At 44.2% G+C, this 19,525-nt stretch overlaps 1 protein-coding gene across 1 annotated transcript; it reads right to left on the reverse strand.

Annotated features, from left to right (window-relative positions):
- Positions 1-874: 874 nt before the first annotated feature.
- Positions 875-19,090, reverse strand: LOC134292149 (protein hsr-9-like). Its single transcript, XM_062860955.1, has 4 exons — positions 19,048-19,090; positions 4,555-5,146; positions 3,250-4,404; positions 875-1,034 (listed from the first exon to the last, which is right to left on the reverse strand). The coding sequence occupies exons 1-4, from the start codon at positions 19,088-19,090 to the stop codon at positions 875-877; spliced, it is 1,950 nt and encodes a 649-aa protein (XP_062716939.1).
- Between the last annotated feature and the right edge of the window lie 435 nt (positions 19,091-19,525).

Here is a 19,525-nt window from a genome sequence, read left to right on the forward strand (position 1 = left end):
GTGGAGAATCCTCTCAGGATTCTGTGGAGAATCCTCTCGGGATTCTGTGGGGAACCCTCTCGGGATTCTGTGGAGAATCCTTTCGGGATTCTGTGGAGAATCCTCTCGGGATACTGTGGAGAATCCTCTCGGGATTCTGTGGAGAATCCTCTCGGGATACTGTGGAGAATCCTCTCGGGATTCTGTGGAAAATCCTCTCGGGATTCTGTGGAGAATCCTCTCGGGATTCTGTGGAAAATCCTCTCGGGATTCTGTGGAGAATCCTCTCAGGATTCTGTGGAGAATCCTCTCAGGATTCTGTGGAGAATCCACTCAGGATTCTGAAAATTACGAGAATAAAAAAAAAATCATCATTGAAAACTACCTGTTCCAACACCCAAGAAATTTGCATGATGTTGAAAATAGGGTACCTATTGTGGTAGAAATTGCAACCGTTTGATACTATATCACAATAGGTGTTGTCCAAACAGTGTTAACGTAAAGGCCAAGCCACTCTACCACAAGATCCCTTTCAACACACCTCGTAAATAAATGCTTATAATGGTGCGTCGGTGCCGGAAAATGTGCATTACATCATGTTCCTGTCGTCCCTGATTGTTGCTGTTTTCGACCGGTTACTGCTCCACACTGTTTCTTAGGACTATCCGGAGCACTACTCTACACATATCAACAACATCCTAGCTCGGCCATGAAATGGGGCGGACAGACGATCTGATTTGTGTTTATGTGCGCTGCTTTGCTTCCATATCCAGGCCAGGTCGGATAACAGTATGGCGAGAGGCGTCTATCCTCCACACCACCCGTTACGGAACACTACCTAGCCTCTCGTTTTCAGCATTCCCACGTGGGCATCACATGAGAGTGCGGAGCGGAACTAAATGGCCCGGTAAAATGTTACATCAGCTTCTTCGGGGTGGATGAAGGCGGGGGCGTGTTGCTTATCTGACGTATATCCAGTTGAGGTGGCACCTTCGCTTAGCCCGTATTGATTTTGGTCATCCTTTTGGAAAATGGAAGCGGAAAGGCTGGGGCAACTGGAAGTTCGTTATGGGTGTTCATGTCGTCATTCTTTACGAACCTCTTGGTAGCTTACAGAATTGAACAACCCTCTTGCGTAACTGTTCCGGCTCGTAAGATGCGAAAGGAAGGTGAGAAAATTGCTACTAAGAGAGTGGATGCTACAGCTACATCCGAGATCCGAGTGTTGCACTTTGTGAATGAATCTTTGCTAGATCTGGCAGGATTCTTCTTCAACCATATCCAGAAAGGAGGAAGCAATTGAAACACGGGTGCTGCTGCTGCTGCTGCTGTAGTAGATATGCACTCCTTTGATACTTCCATTATCGTGCTCATTCACACGTGTAGCATCGCAGAAACGCAGACAGGAGGAGTGTCGGTAAGTCTAAATCTCAAGGAGTTGTGGCTGCTGCTGAAACATCTTGCTCCACAACAGTCAGTGGCGGTGGAAGAGAAGGGGTACAACCTGATTTCCTTTACTTCTGTTAACAGCTCTGTCTGTTCTCTGTATGTTTTCAGTCTGTTCTTTATCTACTTACTTTTTGTTCTCTATCTATTCTCTGCCTGTTCTATGTCTGTTTTCTGTTCTTTGCCTGTTCTCTGTCTGTTCTCTGTCTCCTCTCGATCTGTTCTCTGTCTGTTCTCTGTCTGTTCTCTGTTTGTTCTCTATCTGTTTTCTTCCTGTTTTATCTGTCTGTTCTCTGTCCGTTCTCTGTCTGTTCTCTGTTTGTTCTCTATCTGTTTTCTTCCTGATTTATCTGTCTGTTCTCTCATTGTTCTCTGTCTCTTCTCGATCTGTTCTTTGTCTCTTCACGATCTGTTCTCCGTCTATTCTCTGTCTCGTCTCTGTCTGTTCTCTGTCTATTCTCTGTCTGTTCTCTGTCTGTTCTGTGTCTGTTCTTTATGTCTACTCTGTCTGTTCTCTGTCTGTTAACTGTCTGTTCTCTGTCTGTTCTCTGTCTGTTCTCTGTCTGTTCTCTGTCTGTTCTCTGTTTGATCTCTGTCTGTTATCTGTCGGTTCTCTGTCTGTTAACTGTCTGTTCTCTGTCTGTTCTCTGTCTGTTCTCTGTCTGTTCTCTGTCTGTTCTCTGTCTGTTCTCTGTCTGTTCTCTGTCTGTTCTCTGTCTGTTCTCTGTCTGTTCTTTGTCTGTTCTCTGTCTGTTCTCTGTCTGTTCTCTGTCTGTTATCTGTCGGTTCTCTGTCTGTTCTCTATCTGTTATCTTCCTGTTATCTGTCTGTTCTATGTATGTTCTCTGTCTGTTCTCTGTCTTTTCTCGAACTGTTCTCTGTCTGGTCTCTGTCTGTTCTGTGTCTGTTCTTAGTTTCTACTCTGTCTGTTTTCTGTCTGTTCTTTGTCAGTTCTCTGTCTGTTCTCTGTCTGTTTTCTGTATGTTCTCTGTCTTTATTCTGTCTGTTTTCTGTTTGTTCTCTGCCTGTTCTCTGTCTGTTCTCTGTCTGATCTCTGTCTGTACTCTGTCTGTTCTCTGACTGTTCTCTGTCTGTTATATATCTGTTTTCTGTATGATATTTGTCTGTTAAGTCTGTTCTCTGTCTGTTCTCTATCTGCTCTCTGTATGTTCTCTGTCTGTTCTCTGTCTGTTCGCTGCCTGTTCTCTGTCTGTTCTCTTTCTGTTCTCTGTCTGTTCGCTGTCTGTTCTCTGTCTGTTCTCTTTCTGTTCTCTGTCTGTTCTCTGTCTGTTCTCTGTCTGTTCTCTGTCTGTTCTCTGTCTGTTCTCTGTCTATATTTTGTCTTTTCTCTGTTTGTTCTCGGTTTCTTCTCATTATGTTCTCTGTCGGTAATCTGTCTGCTCTCTTTCTGTTCTCTGTTTGTTCTCTGTCTGTTCTCTGTCGGTTTTCTGTCTGTTCTGTGTCTATTCTCTGTCTGTTCTCTGTCTATATTCTGTCTGTTCTCTGTTTGTTCTCTGTCTCTTCTCAGTCTGTGCTCTGTTTGTTATCTGTCTGTTCTCTGTCTGTTTTCTGTTCTCTGACTGTTCTCTGTCTTTTCTCTGTCTGTTCTCTTTCTGTTCTCGGTTTGTTCTCTGTCTGTTCTCTGTCTGTTCTGTCTGTTCTCTGTCAGTTCTCTGTCTGTTCTCTGTCTATATTATGACTGTTCTCTATTTTTTCTCTGTCTCTTCTCAGTCTGTTCTCTGTCGATAATTCTCTGTCTGTTTTCTGTCCGTTCTCTGTCTGTTTTCTGTCTGTTCTTCGGCTGTTCTCCGACTGTTCTCCGACTGTTCTCCGGCTGTTCTCCGAATGTTCTCCGACTGTTCTCCGGCTATTATCCGGCTGTTCTCCGGCGGTTCTCCGGCTGTTCTCCGGCTGTTCTCTGGCTGTTCGGCTGTTCTCCGGCTGTTCTCCGGCTGTTCTCCAACTGATCTCCGGCTGTTCTCCGGCTGTTCTCTAGCAGTTCTCTGGCTGTTCTCCGGTTGTTCTCCGGTTGTGCGCTGGCTGTTTTCCAGCTGTTCTATGGCTGTTCTCCGGCTAATCTCTGGCTGTTCTCCGACTGTTCTCCAGCTGTTCTCCGGCTGTTCTCCGGTTGTTCTCCGGCTGTTCTCCGGCTGTTCTCCGGCTGTTCTCCGGCTGTTCTCCGGCTGATCTCCGGCTGCTCTCCAGATATTCTCCGGCTGTTCTCCGACTGTTCTCTTGCTGTTTTCCGACTGTTCTCTGGCTATACTCCGGATGTTCTCCGGATGCTCTTCAGTTGTTCTCTGGTTGTTCTCCGGCTGTTCTTCGGCTGATCTGCGGCTGTTCTCCGGCTGCTCTCGGGCTGTTCTCCAGCCATTATCCGGCTGTTCTCCGACAGTTCTGCGGCAGTTCTCCGTATGTTTTGCGGCTGTTTTCCGGCTGTTCTCTGGCTGTTTTCTGGCTGTTCTCCGGATGTTGTCCGGATGTTCTTCGACTGTTCTCCGACTGTTCTCCGACTGTTCTCCGGCTATTATCCGGCTGTTCTCCGGCTGTTCTCCAACTGATCTCCGGCTGTTCTCCGGCTGTTCTCTAGCAGTTCTCTGGCTGTTCTCCGGTTGTTCTACGGTTGTGCGCTGGCTGTTTTCCAGCTGTTCTCTGGCTGTTCTCCGGCTAATCTCTGGCTGTTCTCCGACTGTTCTCCAGCTGTTCTCCGGCTGTTCTCCGGCTGTTCTCCGGCTGTTCTCCGGCTGTTCTCCGGCTGTTCTCCGGCTGTTCTCCGGCTGCTCTCCAGATATTCTCCGGCTGTTTTCCGACTGTTCTCTTGCTGTTTTCCGACTGTTCCTGGCTATACTCCGGATGTTCTCCGGATGCTCTTCAGTTGTTCTCTGGTTGTTCTCCGGCTGTTCTTCGGCTGATCTGCGGCTGTTCTCCGGCTGCTCTCGGGCTGTTCTCCAGCCATTATCTGGCTGTTCTCCGACAGTTCTGCGGCAGTTCTCCGTATGTTTTGCGGCTGTTTTCCGGCTGTTCTCTGGCTGTTTTCTGGCTGTTCTCCGGATGTTGTCCGGATGTTCTCCGGCTGTTCTCCGACTGTTCTCCGGCTATTATCCGGCTGTTCTCCGGCTGTTCTCCAACTGATCTCCGGCTGTTCTCCGGCTGTTCTCTAGCAGTTCTCTGGCTGTTCTCCGGTTGTTCTCCGGTTGTGCGCTGGCTGTTTTCCAGCTGTTCTCTGGCTGTTCTCCGGCTAATCTCTGGCTGTTCTCCGACTGTTCTCCAGCTGTTCTCCGGCTGTTCTCCGGCTGTTCTCCGGCTGTTCTCCGGCTGTTCTCCGGCTGCTCTCCAGATATTCTCCGGCTGTTCTCCGACTGTTCTCTTGCTGTTTTCCGACTGTTCCTGGCTATACTCCGGATGTTCTCCGGATGCTCTTCAGTTGTTCTCTGGTTGTTCTCCGGCTGTTCTTCGGCTGATCTGCGGCTGTTCTCCGGCTGCTCTCGGGCTGTTCTCCAGCCATTATCCGGCTGTTCTCCGACAGTTCTCCGTATGTTTTGCGGCTGTTTTCCGGCTGTTCTCTGGCTGTTCTCTGGCTGTTTTCTGGCTGTTCTCCGGATGTTGTCCGGATGTTCTCCAGCTGTTCTTCGGATTTTCTTTGGTTGTTCTCTGGTTGTTCTCTGGCTGTTCTCCGGCTGTTCTTCGGCTGTTCTCTGACTGTTCTCCGGCTGTTCTCCGGCTGTTCTCAGCCATTATCCGGCTGTTCTGCGGCAGTTCTTCGCCAGTTCTCCGGATGTTTTGCGGCTGTTTTCCGGCTGTTCTCTGGCTGTTCTCCGGAGGTTCTACGGCTGATCTTCGGCTATTCTTTCCCTATTTTTCTTCTGTTCACCACCTGTTTTTGTCTGTTCTGTCTGTATTTTTTCGGCTGTTCTCCGGCTGTTCTTCATCTGTTCTCCGCCTGTTCTTTTGCTGTTCTCCGACTGTTCTCCAGATGTTCTCCGGATGTTCTCCAGTTATACTCCGGCTGTTCACCGGCAGTTTTTCGGCAGTTCTTCAGCTGTTCTCCGGCTGTTCTTCGGCTGTTCTCCGGCTGTTCTCCGGCATTTCATCGGTTGTTCTCCGGCTGTTCTACGGATGTTCTCCAGGTGTTCTCCAGGGGTTCTTCGGCTGTTCACTTTCGGATTTCTGTTCTGTCTGTTCTGTCTGTTCTGTCTGTTCTGTCTGTTCTGTCTGTTCTGTCTGTTCTGTCTGTTCTGTCTGTTCTGTCTGTTCTGTCTGTTCTGTCTGTTCTGTCTGTTCTGTCTGTTCTGTCTGTTCTGTCTGTTCTGTCTGTTCTGTCTGTTCTGTCTGTTCTGTCTGTTCTGACTGTTCTGTCTGTTCTGTCTGTTCTGTCTGTTCTGTCTGTTCTGTCTGTTCTGTCTGTTCTGTCTGTTCTGTCTGTTCTGTCTGTTCTGTCTGTTCTGTCTGTTCTGCCTGTTCTGTCTGTTCTGTCTGTTCTGTCTGTTCTGTCTGTTCTGTCTGTTCTGTCTGTTCTGTCTGTTCTGTCTGTTCTGTCTGTTCTGTCTGTTCTGTCTGTTCTGTCTGTTCTGTCTGTTCTGTCTGTTCTGTCTGTTCTCTCTGTTCTGTCTGTTCTCTCTGTTCTGTCTGTTCTGTCTGTTCTCTCTGTTCTGTCTGTTCTGCCTGTTCTGTTTGTCCAATTGTCCCTCAAACCTTTCCTGCACACGCTTCTGCCTCCCTAACCCAGGAATCTTCCTTTTGACTTCCGCCATCGTCACCACGCTCATCATCATCAAGATCATCAACAGCAACTGCAAGCAGTAGCAGCAGCAGCAATAGCACCAAGCCAAGTGCGAGCAAATGAAGCATGTTAAGCACTTTCATGGATCATCGTGCACAAGTTTTACAATATTTGCATTATGATAAGAGCCTTCCATCCAGAGCGCCATCCCAGGCAAAGTTTTGCCTTTGGTTCGATGTGGGTAAAATGCAAATACAGCCCCCGAAGGCACTCACCACCGACCGAACCCGATCTATGTGTGTGTCTTGTGATATGGGGGTAGGAGGGTAAGTTCTTGCGTAATGTACCTCTTAGCACCGGAGCTAATGACTACCACGGTGCATTGTTAAAGACGCAAAGTGGCACTCTGGGATGGCAGGGGCGAGGAATGCAATAGCCTTCCTACCTTTCCTAGATAAAAACGAAGTGTGTTGTGTTTATTCAATGTTTCCCACACAAAAACACGTTCAGAGCTTGGATCAATAGAGCTGCCGGATTCACTTTTGCTAGCATGTGCATAAGATGGGCGGGCACATCCCATCTGATTTGCCACATTGTAGTTTTCCTGGGTAGTGCTGCTCTGAAAGACAACCGGACAAAGTTTGGATATCCTTGCGTGAAATTGTCATTCAGGGACGTGGATGGAAAGCGATGGAATAGTGTTGAGGTACTTGAAAGTTGATGGTTTTATTATTCCATTGAAACTTTTCTTCTTTCGGGTTGATGGTGAAGATTTTGGTATAATGTTACGGTTTTAGTACTTTGTTTTAAGTTTTGAATTATCTTAGATGGTTTTACAGGTGCGTTATCTTTGCAAGATAATGTTACCAACTTCAGCTTTGTATTTTGTCGTTTGCCATGACATTTCTCCGTTTTGTTATCTGCAACAGTTAAACTTGATTTTTTCTCCGTTTCAGTTTTACAATAGATTCCTTAAAAAAGATATACGTTATTGTCAAGTTCCACCTCAAATGGTGTGTTGGTGAAATTTGATGAACAATGGACGTTATTTTTGATGTTTTCAAATAAAGTGGTGAGCTCGTTCCATATATTATTTTTCTGCTTCTGTTTTTTGAGTTCCAATCATCAATTTTCTGTTTACTATTTAGTTTTATTGTACCACGCCCTCATAATTTGAAATCATCTCGTTCATCATAGCGTTAATTAAAAGAGATTAAAACATTTCAGCACCTCATCATCAGAAAAAGTTCAGCGATGAATACAATTTCGCTTCTAGTAAAAGTGAATGATTGAGCCTCTTTATATCAAATTGATTCCTTAGAGCCGTCCCAGAAAGGTTCCTTCAAAAACAAAAGCAACTCGATAACAATAATAAGGGTTCTCTCGCAAAAGTCGTCTAACTCCAAATAATAAACAAACCCACCAACCAATTCTGCCACCGTCTTGGTAAAATCCTTCATCCCCATTTTTCACTTTCCGAGCTCTAAATTATTGTTCCGGGTGGATTTATTTACCATTTTTCATTTTGCACCCAACTGAGCAAAAAAAGAGCCGGTGCGGTGGTAGAAAAGCAAACAGACAGACTCCGGCTCAGATTCTCGTTTCTGTTTCTTCTGACTTGGGCTACTGACCGACCATCGAGCATCGCGGGGAATATGGAAACCGTTGAGCCAAAAATCGTTAGAAAACATAAGAAATAAATTAGCACTCCCATGAACAGCAGCAACAGCAACAACAACAATGATGGGTATAGCACTTTGGGAGATTTTTTTCCTGGCATTGATGCCTTACTTTTTTCCAGTTCCGGATACTTTGCGGTGTGAGACGGATGGATTGCAGAACAAATCGGACCTAGTCTTGGGGACAGAGGGCGGGGGAGAAAAAATGGAAAAGGATTTTCAAATCCTATACATTTGTCGGACTGTTGCGATAAAAGTTTTCACGAAGTATAGATTTCAATAAGAACGATTGATTGATTCTTTACAAATCCAAATCCAATCTAGACTTTCTGCTCTGCTATTTCCTGTCTGTTCCGTCTGTTTACTGTCTGTTCACTGCCTGTTCACTGTCTGTTCACTGTCTGTTCTCTGCCTGTTCTCTGCCTGTTCACCGCCTGTTCACTGCCTGTTCACTGCTTGTTCACTGTCTGTTTACTGTCTGTTCCTGCCTGTTCCTGCCTGTTCATTGCCTGTTCACTGCCTGTTCACTGCCTGTTCACTGCCTGTTCACTGCCTGTTCACTTTTTGATCACTGCCTACGATTGTTCTTTATCTGTTCTCAGTCTGTACTCTGTCTGTTCTCCATTTGACTATGGATGTTCTGTCTGCTCTGTCTGTTTACTGTCTACTCTGTCTGCTCTGTCTGCTCTGTCTGCTATGTCTGCTCTGTCTGCTCTGTCTGCTCTGTCTGCTCTGTCTGCTCTGTCTGCTCTGTCTGCTCTGTCTGCTCTGTCTGCTCTGTCTGCTCTGTTTGCTCTGTCTGCTCTGTCTGCTCTGTCTGCTCTGTCTGCTCTGTCTGCTCTGTCTGCTCTGTCTGCTCTGTCTGCTCTGTCTGCTCTGTTTGCTCTGTCTGCTCTGTCTGCTCTGTCTGCTCTGTCTGCTCTGTCTGCTTTGTCTGCTCTGTCTGCTCTGTCTGCTCTGTCTGCTCTGTCTGCTCTGTCTGCTCTGTCTGCTCTGTCTGCTCTGTCTGCTCTGTCTGCTCTGTCTGCTCTGTCTGCTCTGTCTGCTCTGTCTGCTCTGTCTGCTCTGTCTGCTCTGTCTGCTCTGTCTGCTCTGTCTGCTCTGTCTGCTCTGTCTGCTCTGTCTGCTCTGTCTGCTCTGTCTGCTCTGTCTGCTCTGTCTGCTCTGTCTGCTCTGTCTGCTCTGTCTGCTCTGTCTGCTCTGTCTGCTCTGTCTGCTCTGTCTGCTCTGTCTGCTCTGTCTGCTCTGTCTGCTCTGTCTGCTCTGTCTGCTCTGTCTGCTCTGTCTGCTCTGTCTGCTCTGTCTGCTCTGTCTGCTCTGTCTGCTCTGTCTGCTCTGTCTGCTCTGTCTGCTCTGTCTGCTCTGTCTGCTCTGTCTGCTCTGTCTGCTCTGTCTGCTCTGTCTGCTCTGTCTGCTCTGTCTGCTCTGTCTGCTCTGTCTGCTCTGTCTGCTCTGTCTGCTCTGTCTGCTCTGTCTGCTCTGTCTGCTCTGTCTGCTCTGTCTGCTCTGTCTGCTCTGTCTGCTCTGTCTGCTCTGTCTGCTCTGTCTGCTCTGTCTGCTCTGTCTGCTCTGTCTGCTCTGTCTGCTCTGTCTGCTCTGTCTGCTCTGTCTGCTCTGTCTGCTCTGTCTGCTCTGTCTGCTCTGTCTGCTCTGTCTGCTCTGTCTGCTCTGTCTGCTCTGTCTGCTCTGTCTGCTCTGTCTGCTCTGTCTGCTCTGTCTGCTCTGTCTGCTCTGTCTGCTCTGTCTGCTCTGTCTGCTCTGTCTGCTCTGTCTGCTCTGTCTGCTCTGTCTGCTCTGTCTGCTCTGTCTGCTCTGTCTGCTCTGTCTGCTCTGTCTGCTCTGTCTGCTCTGTCTGCTCTGTCTGCTCTGTCTGCTCTGTCTGCTCTGTCTGCTCTGTCTGCTCTGTCTGCTCTGTCTGCTCTGTCTGCTCTGTCTGCTCTGTCTGCTCTGTCTGCTCTGTCTGCTCTGTCTGCTCTGTCTGCTCTGTCTGCTCTGTCTGCTCTGTCTGCTCTGTCTGCTCTGTCTGCTCTGTCTGCTCTGTCTGCTCTGTCTGCTCTGTCTGCTCTGTCTGCTCTGTCTGCTCTGTCTGCTCTGTCTGCTCTGTCTGCTCTGTCTGCTATGTCTGCTCTGTCTGCTCTGTCTGCTCTGTCTGCTCTGTCTGCTCTGTCTGCTCTGTCTGCTCTGTCTGCTCTGTTTGCTCTGTCTGCTCTGTCTGCTCTGTCTGCTCTGTCTGCTCTGTCTGCTCTGTCTGCTCTGTCTGCTCTGTCTGCTCTGTCTGTTCTGTCTGTTCTGTCTGTTCTGTCTGTTCTGCCTGTTCTGTCTGTTCTGTCTGTTCTGTCTGTTCTGTCTGTTCTGTCTGTTCTGTCTGTTCTGTCTGTTCTGTCTGTTCTGTCTGTTCTGTCTGTTCTGTCTGTTCTGTCTGTTCTGTCTGTTCTGTCTGTTCTGTCTGTTCTGTCTGTTCTGTCTGTTCTGTCTGTTCTGTCTGTTCTGTCTGTTCTGTCTGTTCTGTCTGTTCTGTCTGTTCTGTCTGTTCACTTTCTGTTTTCTATCTATTCTCTGTGTGCTCTTTACCTGTTCGCTGTCTGTTGTTTGTAGTTGTCCAGTGAAACCTAAAATAGTGGCATATGTACCTAAAAATCCATTAACATCAGTCAATCGTGTTAAATTCTCAGCAATTCTAATCCTTCTTTCTAAAAAAAAACTTGGCTTTTAATTATATGGATTACCTCTAGTTTATCGGCTTTGCAACCCGATTTGGATAGGTACGGGTGATGGTGGTGGCCGCTCCAGTCTGGCACGTGTCCGGAGTTTCGAAAGAACTTCTCCGAAATTTCTGACAGGTGGGGCTCTGTTGACTTGAGGCGAAATTGTTATTACCACCAGTACCAGCAGGTAGCAATCGTTTGCAAATCCCATCCCGGAATGAGTGTGCACAAAACCGTTTAGGCGCCCCAGCCGACGATGATTATTTGCGTTCTTGACTCCTTTTTTTCGTCATCTTCCTATTTGCCAGGTTGTCGTTGTTAGAAAGGGTGAAAAACGATTTCGCACGTGCAGGAAATGACTTTTCGTTACGGAAGAAGTGACGCATTGGGAAAAGTTTTGTGAGATACCTGGTTTGTCCGAAGAGCTTTTCGGATTAATCGATGTCGTAAACGGGCAATTTGCACTTAGATTTCATACCTTGAAAAGGTTGTTAGAAACGGGCTTTTACTTTAGTCAGTTTAATTTTTGTTTTTTTTTTTTTTGTTCTTTTATTTTTCGTTTGTTCAGTTTGTTTTCTGTTTATATTTCCTGTGTATTTTATGTTCATCTTAAGTTTTTTATTCTATTCAGTCTGTTCTTTATTCGATCTAGTTCTATTCTTTGTTTGTCTTTCTTTTTTTGTTTTACTCTTTGCGATTTCTTTTTATTCTATAATTTGAGTATTATTAGTATATTCTCTGTTTCTCTGTTTATTCTTTGTTTTTTATCTGTTATTTTCTTGTTTTCTATTTGTTCTCTGTAACATCTGGTTTCCGTTTGTTTTAGGCATATTTTTTGTACATTCTCTGTCTGCTATGAGTGTATTATTTGGGCTATTAGTTTGTTCTATAAAGACACTTCTCTTTGGATGTTCTAATGTTAGGTCTTTGTATTCTGGATGTTCTACCTCTTCAGCTCGTTATTCCTTCTCCTCTCTCTTTCCCACCCTTTGAACTCAGCTTTGTACGCATTGTTGTTTCTGTTTGCTTTTCCATGTCATGTTTACCATTTTCCCTAGCCCTTTCGTGTTCCAGAAAACGTTTAGCTTAAGTGATTTCTCCTTCGGTAACGCACAAAACCGTACACCCAACTGACCGTTCAACGTGTGTTCACTTTAGCACCCCAACCAAGAATTGAAAGCCAAGCCAGAATCTGTGTGTTGTATGTGTTGTGGTTCCCATTGAGGAGGGTACCATAGAAAAAGATCCATTTTTCCTTGAGTCAGCAAACATTTCACACAGCTGAGTTGCTCTCCATAAGAACCATGACGACGACGACGCCGATAGTCCGAGAACGAAGAGCTTTTGACAGGCATCGCCGCACCACACCGGGCGAGTGTTATGGGGTAAATATTTGCTAAAAAAGAAAACAGCACACCCAAATGGATGTGGCAATAATGATGCAGCGTTTAGGAGCGGAAAATCTAACCGTGGAAGGAAAACCGTGGTGCTTCTTTCTCGCATTTTTCCCCCCAATCTTGAGCAGGGTCAATTTGGGGCAGCAGACGAATGACAGACGATTTTCACTTGATTTGATTAGGACGGAGTCGTAACATTTTTTGCGTTTGTAACCGCAATCATCGCAGCTGCTGTCCCAGTGACAGATGATAGATCAGCTCAATCAAATGGGACAAGTTGTGCTTGGGAAAATGTGATGATTAGGATTAAATATGAACTGATTGATTAGATTAAAAATCTCAAAATAGTTAAATTAATTCTTTGAGGCGTTGTTTTCTAATCACATTTGAATACATTCAGATTCAAGAATACCTTCAGAAATCCTCCATGAATGTCTGCTAGAATTCCTCCAAAAGTCTTTTTGAGACTTTTCAAAGGATTTCTTCATGGAATCCTCCAGAAATTCATTCAGAGATTATTTCAAGGATTCCTCCAGATATTTCTACAAAGATTCAACCAAAGATTCTTCTGGCATCAAAACTAGAAATACTTGCTTTGATTCCTCCATCTGTTCCTGAATAGGTAATCCATGGGTTTCTCTAAAAAAATGGTATTCCTACTGGGAATCGTGTTGAGCTCATTTTAGCAACAATGGCTGGAAATCGTCCATGAATACTGCTGGGATTCCTCTAGACATTTCTGGTAAATCCTCCAGCACCCTTTTCTGGATTTCCCATGGAAGATCAGTAATTGGAAATATTCTTGTTGAAAATGCTTAGGGAACCTCAGCAAGATTTCGCGAAGAGTGGAGCGGAACTGGTGTGATGGTTAGAACACTTGACTATCACGCCGAGGACCTGGGATCGAATCCCACTCCCGACAAACTCGCAAAATGTGAGTTCTTCTTTCGGAAGGAAAGTAAAGCGTGGGTCCCGAGATGAACTAGCCTAGGGCTAAAAACCTACTGAATACAGATAAAAAAAATCGCGAAGAAATTCTAGAAGGGATTCCTGGGTGAATCACAGCAGTAATTACTGGAAGAGCTTCAAGAGGAGGGACTTGGGGAGTTCCAGGAAGAAATTCTAGAGGAATCATAGGAAGAAATTTCGGAGAACCCGAAGCAGGTATCCCTAAAGGAACTCTAATAGTAATTGCACGAGAAATTCTATTGTATTACTCTAAAAATGCCTCATGAGATTCTGGTAAATAAAATTTTTCCATGATAAACGATTCCTTCATAAATTGCTCCAAGGATTCCTTTAAGAATTTCTTCAAGTATTCCTGTGGGAACTCACAAAACATTGTATAGAATTCGCTTAAGGGGCTTCAGAGGCGTCATGTGAAATTCACAGGAGTTCCGTGAGTGTTTCAGAGGCATTTCAAATCATCAGGCGTTACAGGGCATTATAGGGGTTTTAGGGAGCTTTTGCGGCACTCAGATGAATTTCACGAAGGTTTAGCTAGCTTTTCAAGGCGTTTCAATTTGTTTTGGGGGTTTCAGGGGCGCATTAGGGAGCATCAAAAGCTCCTGAACCACCAAAAGTTGAATTTCACACGATTTCCAGTTGATTTTTTTACGGAGGCGGGGGTTTTAATGCGTTTGAGGTTGTTTCCAGGCGTTTCAAAGCGTTTCAAAGCATTTTTGGACGTTTCAAGAGACTTTCAAGGCGTTTCAGTGGTTGCAGAGAGGTTTAAGTGGGTTTTCAGAGGCACTCAGGTGAATTTCACGGAGGCTTCATGAGGGTGTCAGAGGCGTTTCGATGGCATTTCAGGAGGTTTCCGAGAAGTTTAAGGGGGCTTCAGAGGCTTGCAAGCAAGGATCGGTTTATACGTCTCATCCCATTCACATTCACTGCTCTGTGCTGAAGCGAATTCTGGAAGATGCAGCAAAGGGTTATCATGGAATGCGATACGCAAGTTGCTTCCGCTTTCGATGTGTATGAGTACGAATGAATAATTTCCAAGTGTGGCTTCCAACCATTCATCGGAGTTTGCTATCGTCGCTGACAAACAGGCACACAAACATAAGCGACAACCGTTCGCTGCTGACTGACTTCGATTGTGAATGAAGATGCAAAGTGGAAATCAGGAATTCTGAATGAGAGTGAATTTCACGGAGGTTTTATGGGGGTTTCAGAGCAATTTCAAAGCGTTTCAATGCGTTTCAGGAGGTTTCAGAGGAGTTTTAGGAAACTTCAGAGGCTCTCAGGTGAATTTCAGAGGCGTTTCAAAGCGTTAGTAGCTGAGATGAAGTTTTCGGATACTCCTATACAATAATAGAACTCAACACTTGATAGAACATAAACGCTTGAGTCTGTGTGAGTATGAACCTTAGTCATAAAGCTCTTAGAGACAACAAATTACGTTGGTAGATCCGATGACCTATACTCAAGGGAGCTCTTGGAGCTCCTTATATAGATAATGAACTCTCCACTTGACAGCACATAGTTACATCAGCCTATGCAAGCATAAATTTCATTCACAATACTCCAATAAGTCACTGATTACGCTCGTAGATCAGATGGCCTAAACTCCAGGGAGTTCTCGGATACTTCTATGCAACCATAAAACCCACCACTTGGTAGAACATATATGCCTGAGGCTGTGTAAGTGTGAACCTCATTTATAATGCTCTACAACTAGTAGCTCTCGTAGACTCAATGACCTTTACTCAAGGGTGTTCTAGGTGATCTTCACCACTTAATAAATCATAGTTACCTGAGGCTGTATAAGTATGAACCCAGAAGTCGTGAAAATTTTAGAGACAACCAAATACGTTAGTAGATTGGATGACCTATACTCAAAGAACTTCTTGGAGATCTTCAAACATACAATGAACTTATCACTTGACAGCACATAGTTGCTTGAGGCTGTGTTGGCATAATTTTTAAGATAGTCCAACAATCATAGAACGCACAACTCGATAGAACATACATGCATGCACACCAAACGCTTTCAGCAATATTTTGCTGAATTTTGCCGAGCTGAAGGGTTCAGCAATATTTTTTGCTGAACTTTCGGCAAAGTTTGCTGAATTTCAGCAAAACGTTACTGGTGATCAGCAGAGTTTACTGAACAAATCAGCAAAATTTTGCTGAATTTCAGCAAAATGTTTACTGAAACCTTCAGCTCAGCAAAATTCAGCAAAATTTTGCTGAAACTCTCAAACGATTTTTGGTGTGTGATACTGTGTGAGTATGAACCTCATTCATAAATTTTGTAGATACGACTACATACACAGAAAAAAATATTCATGTAAGTTACAGCGAGAAATAATGCACATAAAGGGAATGCTAGAGTTAGTGCGTATTTACATGAGATATCATGCAAAATTACGTTACAATTGTATAAATTTCCGCCAATAAGATTTCCGCGATGGTTGGCGGAAATTCACACGATGGTAGTGTAATTTTACATTATATCTCATGAAAAAATACACTAACTCTAGCATTCCCCTTATGTGCATCATTTCTAGCTGAGTTTTAGTAAATTGCAAAATAAATAAAGTGAATGTATTTGCGAATCATTATGGAAAACACGCTGTTTATCGAAAAACATCCCTTTTAATAAGAATCTGACCCAGTGATTCACAGGAATGAATCCGGCCACACGAACCAATCCGACGTTCTCTATCACCTTTTTCAAACTAGGCATGCGTGGTTTGAGTATTCAAATTAGTCTGCCGAATGACAAGATTTTAGTTCGTTTGCGCTGCTTAAGGCCAACGCTGACGGGTACACGCTGACGCTGACAGGCAACCCGTCAATTTTCAACACCCTCACCCCCTCCGCTCTGTATGACACTTTTTGTATGTGACCTCTGAAATATTTGTATGGTTTATCGCACTTTGTCGGATCCTTCCCCCATAAAATGTGACGTAATTTATGAACAATGCCTTTGGCGTGTTAAGAGGTTTCAATGGCGTATCAGGGAGCTCATGGAGTGCAAGAAAGTTTCAAAGGACTCCAGGGTTTCTCAAGTAGTTCCATGACGTCATTGGGGAGCTTCTGAGAGTTTTCAGAGACGCTTAGAGAGTTTCAAGGAGGTTTCATATATGATTCAGGGTTGTCTCATGGAGTAGTATGGGCATTTAAGAGAGTTTCAGAGACATTCAGGGGTCGTTTCAGAGGGCCTCAGGGGAGTGTCTGGGAGTCTCATCGTATTTCAGGGCGTTTTGGGAGCTCTTCGGGGAGTCCGGGGTCTACAGGATTGCTGAGGGTTTCAGGGAAGTTTTCAGCGGCATTTCAGGAGGTCTCATGTATTTTCAGAGTTGTTTTTGGTGGACCTACTGAAGCTTCAGGGGGTTTATAGAGTTTCAGGAGCGTTTCAAGCGATTTCATGGGCGTTTCAGGGTATTTTAAGGGTTTTTAGAAACATTCAAATAGCTCTCAACCTAAGCCCCAAAAACCCCTTGAAACGGCTAGAAAGGTACCTCAAATCTTTCCAAATCACTTAAAATCCCCTGGTACGTCTTTGCAATCTCCTGATTGTCATCTAAAACTCTCATGAAATATCTTTGAAGGACTCTGACATGCCAATAAACACCTTTAATTCGTTGGAGACGATATTTTCGCCTTTCTGGATGCAACCTCACTGTTCTAGAACACTTTTGTAATGGTCAGTTTTCTCGGCTGGGCTAATGTGACCCATCGGTCTCCAAAGAGTTAAAAGGGCTCTGAAATCCCCTGAAACGCTCTTAAAGCGCCACTAAAAGACTTCTGAAACCTCATGAAACTCCCCTACTCCCGTTGGGATGCCCCTAAAATTTGTAGGAATACCTTTAGAAAGCTCCTGAAACCTTCTGATGTGCCTTGAAACACTTATCTCTATGAAACACCTCTGAAATCCCATGGAATACATTTGACAGGCTAAAAAAACACCCCTAAAACAACTCTCTGAAGCTCTCCTGCAAATCCCCTGGAAATACCATGAAATTTCTTAAAACTCCCCTTTGAAACCTGCCTGAAACGCCCTTGAAACTCTCTGAAAAGCCGCTAAAAATGCCTTGGAATCCTTTTTTTATAGGCTCTCTGGGGTCTTTCTGGAAACCTCTTGGTCTCATCTCAAACCCCCATGGAGCAAATGAGGAGTTTCCTCATTACAAACACTGACTCAATTAGGGCCCAAAATTATCTCATGTTCATGCATTGTTGCAATTTATGCACATTTTTAATTCACGAACCCATTGAAAAAAGACGTTCAAGTGTATTACCCAGACGGATCTCAAAGAAGCAGGAAAATTTCAGCACCATGAGTGGCGAGGAGATCTTATGAGCGAGGCCAAGCGGAATTTTAGAAGGTGAATTTCCTAGAAGTTTCAGATGTGTTTCAAGGCGTCTTCGGGCGGTTTTCTAGGTTGGAATGGTAAATACCTCTTCAAAACGGGAGTTGTTTTAGATGGAATAAAAAACTTGTTACCAAATAATAGTCCAATAATGAGTGAATGACTGTATTAGCTCCTCGTGTATTTATATAACGATAAAAACAACTTTGTGATACCCGACCGTCTATTTGTTGGAACATCTACAGGGTTGCCTACTTGATGAATCCTCTACACTCCTCTCCGATGGAAGAATCGCAGCAGCTTGTCGGTGTGTTTGTGAGAGTCCTAGGGGAGCTTAAGGGGGTTTTGAGGCGCTTCTGGCGTTTCAGTCAGTTTCAGGTGATCCAATGTAGGTTTCAGGGAGTTACAAAATAAGGTTCCTAGGGGTTGCCGAGATTTTTGTGAAAATCAGGGAAGTTTGAGAGGGGTGTCAAGGCGTTTCAGGGGGTTTCAGGGGACTTTAAGAGAGCCTTAAATGGGTTTCAGAAGGGTTCCAATGTGTTTCAGTGAGTTTCAAGGGGTTTCAGGAGGTTCAGTGGGTTTTAAGGGTAGGTTCCCGTCTGTTTAAGAGAACTTTCTGGGAGTCTCATAGGTGTTTTAGAGGTGTTTGGCTGAAGTTCCCTTCAACTCTCTGGGTCCGTAGAGGGTTTTTAGATGAGTTTCAAGGCATCTCAAAGCATTTCAGAGGGTTTCAGAGGGTTATCTTCAGGAGGTTTCAAGAGAGTGCTTTAAAGGGAGTTCTAGAGAGATTCTGGAACAGATCCGGGGAGTCTCAACGAGGTTTCCATGCGTTTCAATGGATTTCATGGAGTTCCGGAGATTTCAGAGCGATTCAGTGGAGCTTCAGACGGTTCACACAGATAAAAATAATGAAGCTTACACGTCATGTAATCATCATTTTATTTTTTTCATTCTCCAACCACTTAACCTAATTTACAGCTCTTTTGTCCACAAGGGCACTGCGTGAGCGATTTCAATTGGTAGCTGTACTTACACTCTTCATTTTAGTCATGTAAATTTCGTGCTGTGATGGTTTACAGATATATCATGTAAATTTGTGTTATATGTCATATAATCTCTCTGAGTCATGCTGAATTACAATATATATAACAGAAGTTTACATGATTTTCCATTACATTTACATGATATGTCATGTAAACTTCTGTGATATCCCATGCTCCATTTGTATCGTGTGTCGCAGAATTTAAAACTCTTTTTTATCTGTGCAGGGATATTTGGAAAAACATACATAAATGATGAAACAAAAACTAAATCTCAAAGCAATAAACTTCTCCAGGGTTTTTGGAATCCCAAAAGTTCTTAACAATGTCTTTTGATTTTGAGCTATTCAATGAACATGATCGATAATGGACGGTTTCTCAATTTAGCGAGAAAAAATACTGTTAAATACGTAGACTTGGTTTATTTTTATTCAGAGAAGTTTGGAAGCTCTTAAATAACTTAAAAGTATCTTATAATGCTTCATTAGATTCCAAGAGGTGATACATGTTCTTTACTCATGTGCACATTCTTTGTATTATATGTTCTACTTTAGTTTGTCAATATTTCTTCTTTTTCGTAGCTTAACGTCCCAACTGGGACAGAGCCTGCTTCTCAGCTTCCGTGTTCTTCAACAATTGTGAACTGAGAGCTTCCTCTGCCAATGAACATTTTGCATGTGTAGTGACAGGCTTGAAAATAAGTACTCTATGCCTAAGAAGTCAAGAAATTAAAATAGCGAAAAATTCCTTAACTGACCGGGAATCGAACCCGTTTCCTTGATGTTCGATACATACCTCATATCTTTTTTCTACAAAAAAGTCTTGTAACTTCAAGAATCAATACAAAAAAATGTTGTATGAAAATGTAAAGCACTCATTGTTCCAGGACGACTAACCGTTCACAAACCAGGGCAGATCGAAAATCTCATACAAGGTGTACAGTGTACACTGTACACAGAACTTCAACGAAAAAATGTATTTCCCGCAGCATTCTTCCACACTACATCGAGCGATTTTATGTTTTCTACAATAATGGTCAAGCGTGCGTTCCTTCGAAGAGACATAAAAACCAAAGGTATTTCGAATGAAAAATGTGGTTTACTCGTGGCACGTACTTGTTGTGCCCATCCGGAGAGGAAACTACATAGTATGTATGTGGCTGGGAGGTAAAGCGACGACGGACGCCATGATGAACTACTGTGGCTTTCCCATGCGTTATTGTTTGAGCCGAAACC

Source organism: Aedes albopictus, chromosome 1 (assembly GCF_035046485.1).
Source record: "Aedes albopictus strain Foshan chromosome 1, AalbF5, whole genome shotgun sequence".
NCBI lineage: Eukaryota > Metazoa > Arthropoda > Insecta > Diptera > Culicidae > Aedes > Aedes albopictus.